This window comes from Petaurus breviceps, unplaced genomic scaffold (genome assembly GCF_028583685.1).
Source record: "Petaurus breviceps papuanus isolate PSGF00001 unplaced genomic scaffold, PetGlider_PUasm1.0 178, whole genome shotgun sequence".
Taxonomy (NCBI): Eukaryota; Metazoa; Chordata; class Mammalia; order Diprotodontia; family Petauridae; genus Petaurus; species Petaurus breviceps.
Genome location: NW_027185777.1, coordinates 6,367,063 through 6,384,259, shown reverse-complemented (window position 1 = coordinate 6,384,259; position 17,197 = coordinate 6,367,063). Strand labels below are relative to the sequence as shown.

The 17,197-nt window shown below is 40.4% G+C and overlaps 2 protein-coding genes across 2 annotated transcripts in view; one reads left to right on the top strand and one right to left on the bottom strand.

Annotated features, from left to right (window-relative positions):
- Positions 1 to 5,388, top strand: part of CROT (carnitine O-octanoyltransferase) — a 34,348-nt gene extending 28,960 nt beyond the window's left edge. The window contains exons 14-17 of the mRNA XM_069086116.1: positions 2,141 to 2,219; positions 2,300 to 2,393; positions 2,502 to 2,621; positions 4,460 to 5,388. Coding sequence (XP_068942217.1) covers positions 2,141 to 2,219; positions 2,300 to 2,393; positions 2,502 to 2,621; positions 4,460 to 4,580 — 414 coding nt within the window. The 3' untranslated portion in view covers positions 4,581 to 5,388. The remainder of the gene's footprint in view (positions 1 to 2,140; positions 2,220 to 2,299; positions 2,394 to 2,501; positions 2,622 to 4,459) is intronic.
- A 3,973-nt stretch (positions 5,389 to 9,361) lies between these two features.
- Positions 9,362 to 17,197, bottom strand: part of LOC138159900 (phosphatidylcholine translocator ABCB4) — a 110,949-nt gene continuing 103,113 nt past the window's right edge. Inside the window, exons 26-28 of the mRNA XM_069086232.1 lie at positions 14,755 to 14,961; positions 9,805 to 9,951; positions 9,362 to 9,665 (exon numbers count right to left, since the gene is read on the bottom strand). Coding sequence (XP_068942333.1) covers positions 9,459 to 9,665; positions 9,805 to 9,951; positions 14,755 to 14,961 — 561 coding nt within the window. The 3' untranslated portion in view covers positions 9,362 to 9,458. The remainder of the gene's footprint in view (positions 9,666 to 9,804; positions 9,952 to 14,754; positions 14,962 to 17,197) is intronic.

The window sequence follows — 17,197 nt, the reverse complement described above, 5'->3', positions numbered from 1 at the left end:
GTTTCATTTATACAAAAAAATTTAATTTATAATAATTGAAATGATCCTTTTTACACTTTAGCAGTGATCTCTCATGTAATATAGTTTAAGGTCTGATACTGCTAAATCTACTTCCTTTACACCTTTTTTTCCCAGTTTCTTTGAAGTTCCTGACCTTTTGCTCTTCCAAATGAACTTTGTTATTATTTTTTCTAACTCAGTAAAAAAATTTTTTTTTAGTAATTTAATTGGGATGACATTAAATAAATAGATGAGTTAAGTAAAATTGTCATTTTAAAAATTATATTGGCTTTACCAACCATGAACAGTAAATATTACTTCATTTATTTAGATCTGAATTTATTTGCATACAAAGTGTTTTATATATAGTTCCTGTGTCTGTTTTGGCAGGTATACACTCAGGTATTTTATACTGTTGAGGTATTTTAAATGGTATAAAACAATATTGAATAATATTACTGACAGTATAGTTTCTCTATTTTTTACTTCTGATTAGATCTCTTTTATGTTTAACTTTGTCTGAGGTTCTGATTACTATCCCTGCCTTTTTTTACATGATAAATTCTGCTCCTGCCCTTTATTTTATCTTTGTGTATAGCTCTCATTTTTATGTTTCCTGAGAGCAACATTTTGTTGAATTCACACTTTTAATCTGCTATTCAGTTCTGTTTTATGAATAAATTTGTCCCATTCACATTCTAAGCTACAGACTACTTGTGTATTTTTCTCTTTCCTATTTCCTCACTATCCTTCTCACTCTGTTTACCTTAACTCTCTGCATTCTGCTTTACTTCTCCTCACTACCTTGCCCTTCTATTCCTTAACCTATCCACCCCTCTCAGAGTCCCTCCTTAATCCTCACCCCCCCACTGTTTCCCCTTGCCTTCTTATTTCTTTCTGAATTTAGAAGACTTCTATACCTTTCTAGATATGTATGTTGTTCCCTCTTTAACCCATTCCCAGTGAGAGCAAGGTTCCAGCACTACCTGCCCTCCCTCCTACTAGCTTCTTCTGTTTAAATTTTTCCTTTTATGCCTCATTTGTATGAGAGAATTACTCCTTCTTATTTCTCCCTACACAGTTGTTGTTTTTTTTTAGAATCACCTCATCATACTCAGCTCAGCCCAAGCCTTTCTTTCAAACTACCCAGATAATGATGACAATTGTAAGAGTACTGCTAATACTTTCACATGTAAGGAGCAAACAGTTTGGCCTCATTGAGTCCCTGATAATTGGTTTTTAATGTTTACCTTTTATTTCTCCTGGATGTTGTATGTCAGAGTTTCCCTTAAGTTCTGGGATTTTTGTCACAAAAACCTGAAAGTCTTTGACTTCATTAAATATCCACCTTCTTTCATTCATACTTAACTTTGCTGGGTAAGTTACCCTGGGTTGTAACCCCAGCTCTTCTACTCTGTGGAGTATAGTATTCCAAGACCTTCCTATGGTCCTTCAACATAGTATCTCCTAGGTCTTGTAGCTTCATGATATTATTGTAGCTCTATGACATTAAATTGCTTTTTTCAGAGGAGTATTTTTTTGTGTCAGTTTCTGTGCAAGTTGAACTTGATGGTGGGGCTGCAGTCACTCTGCTGACAGACTGCAAATCCCTTGAGAATAATAAACCTGAGCTTTTTACAAAGTGTCTCTTACATTTTAAAGAGGAAATTTTTTTTTCTATACAGATTTGCTTATTAATATTTTGCCAAGCCCTTTCTTTCCAGTGGCTCTATACTAGAACAGGGCTTCTTAAACTTTTTCCCTGTGCAGCTCCTTCAGCACTTCTTCAACTGTGGGTCTAGACCCTATGTGGGATTGCGACCCACAGTGTAAAAAGCACTGCACTGGAGCAAATTGGGTATGCGTTAATTTAATTATATAAATAATTTGCTTCATAATTTTTGCTTTACCTATTGTACACACTTTTATTTCTGTATTCAAATAGGAATAATAAGCAAGGAGCACATTACTTTTGGGAAAAGTCAGTGGAAGGAAGAAGTCAGGAAAAAAGAAAATTTCTCTATTCTGTTTTCCCAGAATTCTTGCCTGTTCTCTCATGAATGATAATCTGAAAAAGCCTGAACTTCTATTTGTTTTGGTAGTTTCCTCTTAAAGTGTGCCTTGTTTTTTGTTAACACAGCTTCACGAACAGCAGCAAAAGATGTTACAGGCTTTTGCAAAGCATGGTAAAATGATGAAAGAATGTTCATCTGGGAAAGGTACTTAATATTCTAATATTCTTTGTCCTTTTTGTAGTTAAAAATGTTTCCCTAACTTACAGCCTTGGGATCCTTTGCAGGATTCGATCGCCACCTTTTAGGTCTTTTTCTCATTGCCAAAGAGGAGGGGCTGCCCATTCCAGAACTCTATACAGACCCGCTTTTCAACAAAAGGTAATTCATTTGATGTTTTTAAGTTGAAAAAGATTTATCTCAATCTGATGAATTGCAAAGACCTTTCAAAAACATCATAAATACAAAAAAATTTTCTTTGTTACACAGTGGAGGGGGAGGAAATTTTGTCCTGTCATCCAGTCTTCTTGGATACAAACGAGTCAATGGAGTGGTGGTTCCCATGATTCACAGTGGCTATGGCTTTTTCTACCACATCAGAGATGACAGGTGATGCTGTTTCCTTCTGTCCCTGGTATTCTTTTGAGTTAGATAATCATCTTTTCTGCCTCTTTGAATTTCTTTTCTATGCTGTGATTTTATTGATAACTGTGCTGAAGATGTCAGTTCTGTAACCACAGGAATTTTCTGTACTCCTGAAAGCTTTACTTTTTGCCCTTTGCACACTTAATAGATACTTATATTTCTCCTGTCTCCTTCTATTAAGCTGTATATGTACTGAATATCAATCTTTAGTTTTTACACATTAAGCAAGAGCACAGTAAGTATTGTGTTGAAGCTGGATCCTTCATCTTTCCCTTTCCCTTTCTTCTTCACTTCTCTTCTTCCTCCCCTTCTCATGTCTCCTCTTCCCACGTTCCTGCTAAACCTAAGGCACCATCCTAGATTCTGTTCAAAATCATCTTACAAAACATGGTAGAGAGTGAGTCTGCAGAGAAAGTTAGTCGGCTAGCATGTAAGGCACTGTGCTAAGTGCTGCAGATACAGAGAAAAGCAGAAATATAGACCTTGCTCTTGAGAAGCTCACAGTCTAATTGGGGGGACAATAAGCCAACCAACTGTGTGCCAGCAAGACATATTCAGGTTAAATTTGGGGTGGTCTCAGAAGGAAAGCACTGAGATTCAGGGAGACTGGCAAAGGCTGAGACTTAAAGGTAGCCAGGAGGTGGAAATGAAGAGGGAGATTTTCCAGGCATGGGCACGGCCAGGAAAACCATTTGGAGTTGAGATAAAAATCATGTGGGAGGAACAGCAAGGAGGCCAGTGTCGTCATCAGATCAAAGACTAGGTAGCAGGGAACAAGGTGTAAGAAGACTGGAAAGGTAGGAATGGGCCAGGCTATAAAGGCCTTGGGAAGGCAGAGAATTTTATATTTTCATTAGATAATTGAAGTTAACCCCTGGAATTTATTAACGGAGAGGGGTGATATGGTCAAATCTGAGCTTTAGGAAGGTCATTTTGACAGCTTTTATCTAGCCATGCTGCCTCTATCTTGTGCTTGTGAAGCTGATTTTTTTAGACTGAAGTATAAAACTTTACATTTATCCCTATTAAATTTCATCTGATTAGATTTGGCCCAATAGTCTAGCTCTTTGACCTTTTTGTTTCTTAACTGCCATTAAACATATTCACCATTCTTTTAAGCTTTGTATGCTATGCCACTTGTCATCTATACCTTTATCTGGTTATGGGATCCAGGCTCAATTATAGATCAGAAGTCTCCATCAGGAGTGGGGAGCACATTAAATTAGGGTCAAGAGAGGCAATGGAAGTGGGAAGAGACTTGCTATTGCAGATATTACAGATGAGAAGTGATGGTGGCCAGGGTGGTGTCAGTGTCAGTGTCAGGAAATATTATGGAAGTAGAAATGATAGCACTTCACAACAGTTTGGATGTGGTGGGGTAAGAATCAAGGATGATGCCTACATCACGAGCCTGAGTCACGAGAAGGATGGTGGTGTCCTCATGCCCGGGTACTTCTTATGGTGCAAGTTCATTTAGGTCATGTTGGAAGGGGAGGAGAAGAATATGTTATGGTTGGGTAGGAGACACGGCGATGAAAGGGAAAGCGGAGCAGGGGAAGTCTGGAGCGCTAACAATAGGAGCAGGTGTTAGCAGGGAGAAGAGTTTGCTTAAAGATTTGGTGACTTTTCCTGTTGAGACTTTCATTGTTGAGTACACAGTGGTGTAGCTAAGATGTAGGGCTATCAAGGATTCCCTTAGCGATTGTGTATCACACACACACACTCACTCACTCACACACACGCGTGCACACACGTGCACACACTCACACACACTTATTTATTTATTTATTTATGCCGTACAGATTTGTGGTGGCCTGTACAGCTTGGAAATCGTGTGCAGAGACTGACGCGGAAAAGCTGGTTAGGATGATATTCCAGTGTTTCCAGGATATGATGCAGCTGACGAACACTGCCCACCTCTAGAGAATGATTTGAATTAAGTCCACACCAAAATACGTCATTAAAAGGTGTGCTGGACCTGAATTGGGGCCGTGCAGAAGACTCTAGATTTGATGGAAGGTAGTTCACTGTTGTAGTAATTACGAAGAATCTGTCGATATTATGCTCCCTGTAGCACTTACTGCCGCAAATACTAGAAACGCAGCACTGCTTCTACTCCAAATGTAATGCTTGCAACAATAAAACAGTATAGAGCTAGGCAACGCATAACATATGCCTCAACAATGCAGAGCCATCCCTTTTCATAATGCAAGGCTTACTCTAGCTTTTATAAGAGCTTTGTGTTGATGTCTGTAGGAAAACACTGACAAATTCTTCCCTGGCCATTGTCTGATTGACATGTTGCATCCTCCACGCACTTTATCTCTTTCTAGCTGCCAAAGGGCATGACAAATATGCTCAGAGGCTCAGCTACCTAAAATTCCTGCCTTATGGTTCCACTGCAGAGAGAGGCCAGGCACAGATTTGGAGGGAAGAGACCACTAGAATGTCATCATTATCTTAGAAAAACTAGACGGCGGAGAACAACAAAAACTGGGTTGTAGCCTGCTGGTTGATGCTAAAGAGAGAATATACCTAACAAAACAGCTTATCATGTATTGCTGCTTCATGAATCTGAGTACAAAACACTTGATATAAAGTTAGTTTTTTTAACATTTGTGAAGGGTTAAATGGCAAATTCTCAGGATCTACTTTGTTTCCTTTTTGATCATTTTTTTCCTCTGTACAACTTTGTAGTTTGCAATCAGAAAATAAAAACTATTGAATCATCTCTTTTGTGTGTTTGAACTTAGTGTCATTTTGAGGAATTTTGAAGGGTCTGGTTGATTTTACCACAGAAGTAATATTTTCATTCTACTTGATGTGACCATTCTCAGACTTTGGAAACAGTTCACCCTGGATTTGATATTTTTAAGAATTCCACTTCTCTGTGTCTTCTCATTCATTTAATAGAACTGAAGTAGGTTTGAGTCCTGAATCTGACATGGAGTGGTCATCTAGACTTTGCTTGAAGGTCTCTAAGGAGGGGAGGATCATCAGCTCCCCAGGAGGCCCATGCCACCATCACACAGCTACAGTCGTTAGGGAGTTTTTCCTGACATCAAGCCTATTCTGCCTTCTGGGGCCAAACCAACTACTTAAAATGTTCTGCTCCTAAAATATGGCTTCTAGAATCAAACACAATATTGCAGCTTCAGCCTAGTTAGGGCAGAGTGTTTTGGGACTATTCTATCCTTCATTCTGGTCACTTCCTCTCAATGAAGCCTGAGATTAAAAACATGAGATTTTGGGGCTTGTCATATATTGTTGCAGTCCACTAATCCTGTGTTCCAACCTTTTTAGATGAACTTTTATCTAGACATGCCACCCCTGTCTTACACTTGTGAAGTTGATTTTTTTTAACCCAGATACAAAATTTTACATTTATCCCTGTTAAATTTCATCTTACTAAATTTGGCCCAGCATTCTAGCTTGTCGCTCTTTTTGGATCTTAACTGGCATCAAGCATGCTATCCTTCCTAGTTTTATGTTATGTGCCAATTATGTAATAAACCTGTCAACCTTACCTTTGTCAGAGGATCCAGGCTCAAATATCTATCAGATATATCTAGCAGGAGTTGGAGACACAGCCCACCAGAAAGTTGTTTTCTGTTTGATTTATTTTTACTAGGACAGCATAGTATAACGGAAGAACATCGAATTTGGGATCTGAGGACCTGGCTTTGAATCTCAGTTCTCCTACTTACAGCTTATGTGACTGGCTAAGCTATCTCTTTTCCTCATCCGTAAGCCAAGGTCGGGCACTTTAAAGAGGCAAGAGCATCACATGAGCCATTACGAGGAAAAAACCAAGAATATCATCCTTGACCACTAGCACTAGGCAAGATTATCCATGTCCATATATAAAGAACATTTAAATGATATCTTTCCTGTTTCTTCTCCTCTTCTTCCCTCTCTTATTCTTTTTCTTCTTTGCAGAATAGGAAGGTACCCTCCAAGCTTGAAATCTTATAATCTTCCTAGGAAATCTGGACTTACTTTTGCTTGACACCCTGTTTTCATGGTTCCTTTTGATATCGGCTCTCAGCCACACATACAGCATGGTGGTTTTTTGTTATTGGCCTTGGCCTGAGGATCTAAGGCAGAGAATTTTTTACCTACCTGCTTAGGTAAGGATACTCTGTGGCAACAAGTGGAGAAAGACAGAGGGGTGTTCCCTTTCTGGTGACCTTTGGGCTGATTTGCCATAGCAATTCATAAACAAAAAAGAAAGAAAACAAGCTAGACAACTGGGAAATTTGGAGCCCTACCATCTGTGGCAACCTTAAGGGATTTTAGCTTGTAGGTCAGCTGTTAAGGTCCCCTCAGTGGAAACAGTTTGGAATCCTTGATCTCCTTTCTGATTCACAGGCCACCTTGAGTCACTAAAACACTGTCCCGATGTCTTGCCCAGACCCACCCCTACTTTGTTCATTCTGAATCTATGCCTTGGGGATTACCTGGATTCACCTACAGAATGAGGAAGGAGGTTCCAGCAGAACTCAGTAACTGAATTCTGAGTTGAAAGTCTCTAGAAGAGAGGGTGCAGTGAGATACTTAGAAGAATTTACCAGATTGCAACCTTAGCATCTCATGGGTTTTCTATTCATCCATTTTAAACCCTTTTTGGAAGGAAGAGAGCAAGTAACATATGACACACATATTAGTTATATGAATTTGAAACCAAGATAAAGAATTCATGTTTACTATTATAAGCTTCCATCATTGGGGGTCAAAGCAACATGGTAGAGGAGTAGCTGTGGAGTATGATAGAGAGCACAGAGGCTTTTGGAGTCAGATCTGGGTTCAAATTTTGCTCCTGAGCCTTACTCCCTGTTGACCTTAGTAAGAAGGTCACTTCCTAACCTCCCTGGACCTGTTTTCTCATATGTAAAATGAAGAGGTTGGATCTGTGAATAAGCGTAAAACAATGTTAGGTTTAGTCCCAATTTCATTTTTCCATAGACTTCAGAGATGCACGTGTTTTCTTCCCAGGTAGAAGGAACACTCCTTGAGAGCACTTCAACTAGCGAAGTACCTAGTAGGTGATTAATAAATGCTTGTTGCTTGATCGATTGATCATGATATTCCAATAAAGCACCTTCATTTTTCTGTACACTTCAGAGACAAACAATTTGTTTCCCCAGATAGAATGTAAGTTTCTTGCGGTCAGGGACTATTTCTGTGTTGGTTTTGGCAGTTCCTAGGATGTTGCTTGGTACAAAGCCTGTACCTAATGCTTTTTTGGTGGATTTTTAAATCCATGAACAAATATAATTTATAACAGACTAAAAAACTTTAAGCAAGAAGAGATTAAAACATTGGTCAACTGTAGCATGACGTCATGGGAAAAATGAAGATTTCTGAGTCAGTGAACCTGGGTTCAAATTCTGATTGCCACTTACAGCCTATGTGGCTTTTTTTTTTTCATTTAGAAAATGAAGGGGTTAGACTAGATCACCTTTATGGTCCCTTCCATTTCTAAATTTATGGTCCTTTGATCTATGAAAAACTTGGTAATGTAGTGTATCAGTAGTTTCATGCTTTCTGTTCTGCAAGTGACCATCACCACCTAGGAATTTGTTCTTCCTTTAGACTTTGCAATGAGATTTCAGAAAAGCAGATTTTGGTTCCACATTAAAACAAACAAAGAAAACTTCCAAATAATTAAAAGTGTCCAAAAGTGGGGATATGATGCCTCATGGGCAGTGAGGTCTCTGTTACTGGAGGTCTTCGGGCAGAGGCTGGATGATCACTTTTCAAGTTGACCAGCCCGAGTAACCTCAATGTGATGAGAGAAGACAAGGCAAGGTTTCCACGGAGCATGTTGGATTGACCCTCTGTGGAATACTTCTGGGACAATACAAACATGATGGGCCAGCATAGATGGATTACAGTTGATGGAAACTCCCACATCAATGAGATCACAGATCCAATGAGTGTCTTTGCCAAGTGTCTGCCCACTTTCTTTTATTCCAATTACATTTCATTCCGCTGGCCTTGGTCCATACATCTCACCTGTTGGTCTTTCTGGATCCTGACTCTGTCATCCAGAGTGCCAGGTCATCTGTCAGGGACATGTAAGAAGCCTTTAACCCTTTAGAAGATTTGGGTTCAATTAAAACCTCCTGTGTCAGAAATAAGCAGCAGTGATGGAGGAGGCAGTCATATTGAATCAGGGGCAAGGCCCACACAAGAAATCCTAACCTGATCAGCACAGCAAAGTGGACTACTATCACCTCATCATATTGTTCTCCCCATGCAATAAGAATCTTCCCCATTACTGGCAATTTCTCTTAATTTTACAATTGTACCTACCTGAATTTGTACAAGACTTGGAGTCAGAGGACCTGGGATCAGATACTACCCATGTGATCAAGTCAATTAACCCTTTTAGGCTTTAGTTTCTTCATCTTTGAAATGGCCAGAGTCAGGGCTGGGGGGAGGGGACAGGTTTGAACCATATGATTTCTAAGGTTCTTTCCCACTCTATTTGATTTTCTTATCTAAGTGTTTATAGTAGGCTAGGTAATAAAAGCTGGGCTGCAATGTCACATGTCATCAGTGAAAGTGATTCACCAGCCCCAACTTCCCCAACTTCCTTGAATTTCAGGTATTTATTCCTTTAAATCAGATCCCTATTATAAATTTCATAAAAATAAAATATGATTTACTAGAGTTTATCTGGAGCAAGATCTACTTATTGCTGGTGACCACTTATTATCAGAATTTCCATTGTGAGACCAAAAATAGTGAAATAGTACGTATATTTATTTCTAAGAAGTGAAAAATAATAAGAGTTCATAAGTTCTGCGTCCCAGTCTGAACAGTGACCAGTGAAAAGTAGATGCCTTTCTGAGCCAGTAGCTGTTGGTGTGTTCCTTTTTCTTTGACCTTGCCGTTCTGGAATACCACTATAAGGTCGGCATTCTGGATGGTAGAGAGGCGGTGGGCAATAACAATACAGGTACGACCTTCTCTGGCCTTGTCCAGTGCTTCCTGAACCATCTGTCAGTAACAAAATAGAAGGTATTTTTAGGAGTTCAGAATTGGTTCTCTTCCTTGTCATTGTTTCATTCCATTTTGGTCACAGAGATGGCTTATGCTTTCCAGATTAAATATGCATAGAGAATATTGTAGCCCATACCTTTTCACTTTCTGTATCCAGCGCTGATGTGGCTTCATCCAACAGCAAGATCTGAGGGTTTCTGATAAGGGCTCGAGCAATAGCAATGCGCTGTTTCTGACCTCCTGAGAGCTGAGTTCCTTTGTCTCCCACCCTGGTTTCATATTTCTGAAAGAATGTTTTGAATAGGTAACTATAGAGGATAGGAATTGAAATCTAACTCAGAAAAAACCAGTTTGATGTATCATAGTAAACTTTAGCTCTAGTAAAACAGTTCTTCAAAGAAAAAAGATGTTAGAAGAAAACGTATTACAGATATTCACTATCCTTTGGGGATAATGGTGGTTTTTACTTTTGTGGATTTTTTTCTTTTTTTTATTAAATTGATTTGTTTATTTATTTTTAGTTTACAACATTCAGTTCCACAGTCCCTTGAGTTTCAAATTTTTTCCCCTTCTCTCCTCCATCCCCCCCACCCCCCATCATGGCAGCATGCACTCGAATATAGGATATACAAATATCTTCACATTAATCATTAGTCAGGTTGTAAAGAAGGATTATAACTGATGGAATGATCCATGGGAAAGAGGAAACAAAACAAGAACAAGAAACGCAGCAAGTAGTTTGTTTCAATCTGCATTTAGACTCCACATCTCTTTCTCTGGATGTGGAGATCTCTTTCTATCATGAGTCTTATGGAGTTGTCTTATAACTTTACATTGCTGAGAGGAGCCGAGTCTATTGACGTTGGTCGTCACACATAAGTTGTATCTGTGATTGTGTACAGATTTCTCCTGGTTCTGCTCTCCTCAGTGAGCATCAGTTTATATGAGTCTCTCCAGGTTATTATGAAGTCCTTCTGCTCCTCATTTCTTATAGCACAGTAGTATTTCATCACATTCATATACCACAACTTGTTTAGCCATTCCCCAATGGATGGGCATCCCCTTTATTTCCAATTCTTTGCCACCACAGAAAGTGCCATTATAAATACTTTTGTACATATGGGTCCTCCTCCCACTTCTCTGATCTCTTTGGAATATAACCCTAGAAGTGGTATTGCTGGGTCAAAGCATATGCACTTATTTATAGCCCTTTGGGCATAGTTTCAGACTGCTCTCCAGAATGACTGGATCAGTTCACAACTCCACCAACAATGCATTAGTGTTCCAATTTTTCCACATTCTCTCCAGCATTTGTCATTTTCCTGTTTTGTCATTTTAGCCAATCTGGCCGCTGAGATGTGGTACCTCAGTATTGTGTTGATTTGAATTTCTCTAATTAATAGTGATTAGGACATTTTTCATATGCTTATAGATATCTTTAATTTCATCTTTTGAGAACTGCCTGTTTGTATACTTTGACCATTTATCAATTGGGGAGTGGCTTGTATTCTTATAGATTTGACTCAATTCTTTGTATATTTTAGAAATGAGGCCTTTATCAGAGACACAATTAAAATTAAACCACAATGTTTAGATTAAAAGATTAATGTTTTTAAAACTCTTAATTTTTGTCTCTAGAAAGATTTTGGGTGACAAATTCTTATAATTTTCTAATTCTTGGTAGTGTCACAGTAATGATAAATTTGATGGTGTTTGTATTCATTATGTATTGTTTATCAGGAACCTTTATTAAGTGTTTGCCCTATGAGCACTATATGGTGCCCTGGGAATACAAGAATAGCTATGGTATATCACCTGCTTTCAAGGAGCTCACAGTCTAACATGAAGGCAAGACATGTTCGAGTCCTTTGGGAAATCTGAGGATGGAGAAATCACTTTCACTTGGGGAAATGGGGATGGAAAACCTTCAAGGAAGAGGAAGCACATGGAATTCTAAAATCTAAGGATTAAAAGGGGCTTCAGGAGCTCTCTAGCCCAGCCCACACCTGATGAGGTGATGAGGTGATGATTCAGCCTCTGGACCCGTAGTGAGAGGGAGCCTCCTACCTCTTGAGGCAGCCCATTCTATGTTGGGACACTTCTAAGAGGAAGTTCTTCCTCACATCAAACCTAAATCTGCCTTGCTGAAACATCTGTTCCACTCTCTGGGGCCAGGTTCAGGACTAATCCTTCCACATTACAACCCTTTGGCTATGTGAAGGCAGCTCTCATGGTTTCCCATAAGTTTTGTCTTTTCCAGGATAAACCAACTGCCAGTTCCTTTAAACTATTATCATATGACATGGACCCAAGGTCCTTCCTCATCCGGGTTGTCCTTTTCTGGATGCTCTGGAGCTTATCAATATCCTTTCTCAACTGTAGCATCCAGAGTGGACCACAGTGGACCTCTGGCCAGGGTAGAGCATAATAGACATGTCATCTCCCTTCCTAGTTCTGGTCACTACCTTACTGTGCCATGCCATTGCTGACTCATCTTGAGTTGTCAGTTCACTTAAACCTTCTCAGACCAAGTTTTGTCTAGTCATGCTTCCATTACTTTATACTTTGTAAAGTTTGGTTTTTGAACCCAAGCATAAGAATTTAAATGTATCTCTGTTAAATATCATAGTAATAGATTCAGCTCCTGAGTTGTGCCTTGAAAGAAGCAGAAAACTCAACTCAAGTCTACTTCAAGACATGGGAAAGTCAAGTGAAGGCACAAGATTCCTCTTTGGGATAACAGTCTGCTGATCTTCTGCTCCTCTCTCAGTGTACTTCTCCTCATGCTCGCCTCATTGTCAACACGTGACTTGGTCGGTCCCTATTCTAGCTAACGACGCTATTTCATCCTCGCTGTTGTGTTGTTGTTCTCTAGTCTTGACACAGTGCTTGCCTCCTTAAATAATATCTGCTTCTCTGCCCTTGAATCTTCTGCCCTGTCACTGTCTAACAATTCTGACTTGCTGATCTTCAACACTGGTTAAGTCTTTCTATTTATTCTTACTCTTAAACTGTTGGCTCACATTGAAGAAAATACAGAAACTTGCTCAGTAAGTCTACTACATTAGGCTCTCACTCCTATAGGCAATCCTTGAAACCATCATTTAGAGATTCTCTGTTACTTCACCCACCGTGGTTATTCTAAACCTTTTATCTTCCCCTTAAGACTCATCTTCAAGTCCTTTCTCATGCTCAGTTTTACTGAAGATATAGACACCATCAGATGCCAGACTCCCCTTTCCCCTGCCCCCCCTTTTTTTTTTAAAGCAATTGGGGTTAAGTAACTTGCTTAAGGTTACACGGCCAGTTATTTTGTGTGGGTGTTAAGTATCTGAGGCTGGAACTGATCCTGGGTCTCCTGACTCTGGGGCTGGCGCTCCTACTCACTGCACCACCTGGCCACCCCCCATCCCTGCCCCTTTCTTAATCTGGGTTGGCACCCTTTTCTTTTCCTGAAGTCTCAGAGTCTACAGCAGGTATCCTTGCCAGAGCTAACCCTGACATTTGTACCTTTGTTCCCATTATCTCCCCATATTTTTTCTGTGACCTTGCTCTATGAATCATTCCTTCTATCTCATGCATCTTCAGTTTGTCTTCCAATGACTCCTTCCCATGAGGCTAAAACATGCTTAGGTTTCTATTTTCTGAGTGTAGAATACTCCTCACTCCTCCCCCTCCCCCCAACCACTTCAGAGCTTATGTTAGACCAATGTGCCTTATCTATTGAGAGCATTTTGCGAGGAGGGACCTTGACTGGAAGTTAAGAAACCTTAACAACGGTCTGGCTTTGGCACTAACTGTGGTATCCAGGCAAGTCACTTAACTGCTTTGAGCTTCAGATAGCTCCTCTTTAAAAAGAGGACAATCATATTTATGTAGGGAGGGTTAGAGGGCTGAACAGCATGCTGGGATTTATGGTTCAGAGGATCCAGCCCTCTCACTAACGTTAGACTCTCATCATCTTTGAGCCAGACTTGTTTCATGCCTGGGAGTTCTTAATGGGACATACACTGCCTGTGAGAGGGAGGATGAGAAGATGGATAGGAGACTGTAAGAGGTAAGCATCAGCAGCAGATGTGAGACCATGGCATCCCTGGCCCCACTCAGGCCTTCAGCAGCTGAGCTGGAAGGAGCTGGGGACACAGGGAGAAGAAAGAGAGACTCGGTGGAGGTGAAGCTGCATGTGGAAAAGGAGAGGCTGGAGCGGCCTTTGGCTAGACCTTGGGAACATCTCCATACCGGAGACTCAGACTGTGATATAAGCTGCTTGCTCTCTGCAACCTGAGAAAGGACTGGTGAGGAGCACTGTGCAAAGTCCTTGGTGGAAGGCCCTTAGTCCTTCCCTTTTGGAAAGGACAACTGTCACCTCATTGATTTCCCCTTTTTCTTCTTTGCTCTCTCACACTGGAGTCCGGAGATTTAATTAACCCCACCCTGTTAAAAAAAAAAAAAAGACTGAGAGGGAACGATTGTCCCTCTGAACTCTGAATTCCAGGATGCCAGCTTCTGTTACACATGTACTACCAAGCAGATGATTGTGGGAAGGGCTTTGTAAATGTTAAAGGGTGAGAGATGTGGGAGCTGTGGCAGCTTTCTGCCTCTGCAAGGCCCCACATCTGCAGTTCTCTCCCTTCTCATCTCTGCCTCTTAGACTCCTTAGCTTCCTTCAAGGCTGAGCTCAGATGCCGCCATCCACTTGAAACGTACTTTCTCCCTTCTCAGAATATCTTGTATTTACTATATGTCTATATGTTGCAACCTCCTAGTAGACCGGAACCTCCTTGAGGTCAAGAAATGTTTCAGGTCTGTTTTTGAATCCTCAGTTCCTAGCACAATACCTGGCATGCAATAAGAAGTGTTTAATAAATGTTGGTTGAGTTGTAAGGGATTGGATTCTTTCCCTTTCTTTTGCTTCACTGCCTCAGAGACAGTAGTAAACAGCAAGATGACACACAGGGTTCAATCTTGCATCCTATCTCTATAAGATAAATAAAAATTTTGTATTATTTAAACTTCAGGAGAATGGTTGTAAATACCATTTAAAATTCAATTTTAACTGTGCTCAAGTAACTATCAGTTCACTTACTTCAGGTAGTGTTTCAATGAAAGGATGGATGTTGGCAGCTTTGGCTGCATTCACAATCTCTTCCTGTGATACCACTCGGCTGTTGTTTCCATAGGCGATGTTCTCTGCAATGCTGTAGTCAAACAAGATGGGCTCCTGGGACACGATGCCAAGCTGAGCCCGCAGCCACTGGACATTAAGCTTCTTGGTCTCTTGGCCATCCAGAAGCTGTAAATAAGAACCCACAAACTGAAAGAACAATTGGGCATAAGTCTAAATAAACTTATTTATTTGGAAATAGTTTGCTGTTGTTGCTGGCAACCCTCCTCCCTCTGTATCACTTGTCTGGGTCCCTAGCCAGGTGTTAGGACAAAGGATGATGGTCTTAGAGGCCTGAGAGTTATAAGGGTCCAGAGAGGTAATCCAGTCCAATTCCCTTATTTAACAGATGCAGAAACAGAAACTTGCAGAAATTAAGAGACATGCTGAATGTCACAAAGGTTGAGATCAGAGATTTAGTGCTGGAAAGGAATTCAGAGACCATAACTTTATAGATGAGAAACTGAGACTCAAGGTGTTAAGTGACTGGCTCAAGGTCATACAGATTTATCAGGGCTTTACAGCTAGAAGGGATCTTGGAATCTAGTCCAACCCCTTCATTTTATAGATTTGAAAACAAGTCCCAGAGACATTAAAAAACAAGTCCAAGGTGATATAAGTAGTAAACTGCAAAGCTGAGATTGGAACCTAGCTCTTCTGACTTCAGAGTTCTGTCCTCTGCACCCACCAGACCAGACTAGAACTATTCCTCTGTTATTAAAGCCCTGTTTCCCTTACATCATGCTATCTCTATTTAATATTTATACTATACATGTGACTGTGTCTTTCAATGAGCACAGATAAGCAAAAGTTGGCTATATATGATTTTCATGTTTCCTTTAATATAAGAGCCTGTTTTAAGGTGAGGAAACTGAGGCCCATAGGAATGAACTGATTGGCTCAGGGTCACATAATTAGCCAGGCACAATTCTCAGCAATCCTGATGCATAGTCTGGCATGTTTTCCCTTACACCGTTTTGTTAGGCTAGTTGTTGAATACTCCTTTTTAATTTTTGTTTCTTTCTAAGGTAATCTTTTTGCTCCTGATACATTTCCTGATAAGAAAACTAGAGGCTAGGAGTGGAACAGGGGATTATTTCTTATAAGATGCAAACAAAAAGGACATAATGTCCTCCGATAAGGCACATCTCTAGTACATAGCTTATCTGTGAGCACATGAGCAGATCACACCCACACTTGAACTGCAAGAAGCCAATGTAGTACATGGGCATGTGAATCACGGTACTCAGTTTCACTGTCACTAGCCAAGGGGTACACAAACAAGCTGAAGGCACTGGGTGCGGTAGAAACTGTTCCCTTGTAGTATGGTGGCCACCCTGAAACTTCTCAGGCCGAAAGTTCAGTCTAAAAAGGCTTTGAAGCCTTTGTGTGAGATTTTTTTTAAAGAGCCCGCATAACATCTTGTCCATGTTATTACAATAACCTCTTATTTGTTCTCTTAGCATAAAGGTTTTCCCCCCTCTGATCCAGCTTCCACACAGCTACCAAATTGATATTCCTAAAACACAGGTCTAAGATGTCACTCTAGGGGCAGCTAGGTGATGCAGTGAAGAGAGCATTGGCCCTGTAGTCAGGAGGACCTGAGTTCAAATCTGACCCCAGATACTTGGCACATTTATTAGGTGTGTGACCTTGGACAAGTCACTTAACCCCAATTGTCTTGCCTTCCCCACTTGTAGCAGCAAGCACCCCAGCATCCCCAGGGTCACTGCCACCACAGGTTCTTAGATCTGCTTTGATAAAGGAAAGCAACTCAGAATGGGTTAACAAGCTTACTTTAATCAGTCAAACATATGTATCATTTACCTAGTTCAGGGGAAAAAGGTCAGCACCGGAACTTCAGAATATACAGACAGAATTATCAAGACAGAGAAACAGATCAAGTAGACAGTTTCCAAACTGTCCAACAATTACATCCATACCAAATTAACATCTGGGTTTTTTCAAAGCCAAGGGGGGGGGGGGGTGGGGGGGGGGGGGGGGTTCTCAACAATCGACTTCCCAGAGTTTCATCTGATCAAATCACAGAACACTTCTCAAAGTGAGCCCCAAAACAAAGCTACACATCAGGGCTTATATAGCCTTCTCCTGGCTCAGAGAATGTAACAACCTTATTGACTCACTGGCCAATCAAGAAGTATCTACTGAAAAAACAAGCCTTCCACCCCAGGCTCCAGGTGCACTTTAGCCTAGGGGCAGGGAAGATCTTAAAATTTTACATTCCCATTACACCACTCAAAAAAAGAAGAAGAAAATATCACTTCAGAAGCTTTGGAATTCAAAGTCCTTCCCAAACTGGTTCCAGCCCTTCTTTTTTTTTTCTTTTTTTTTTTTTTTAAAGAAA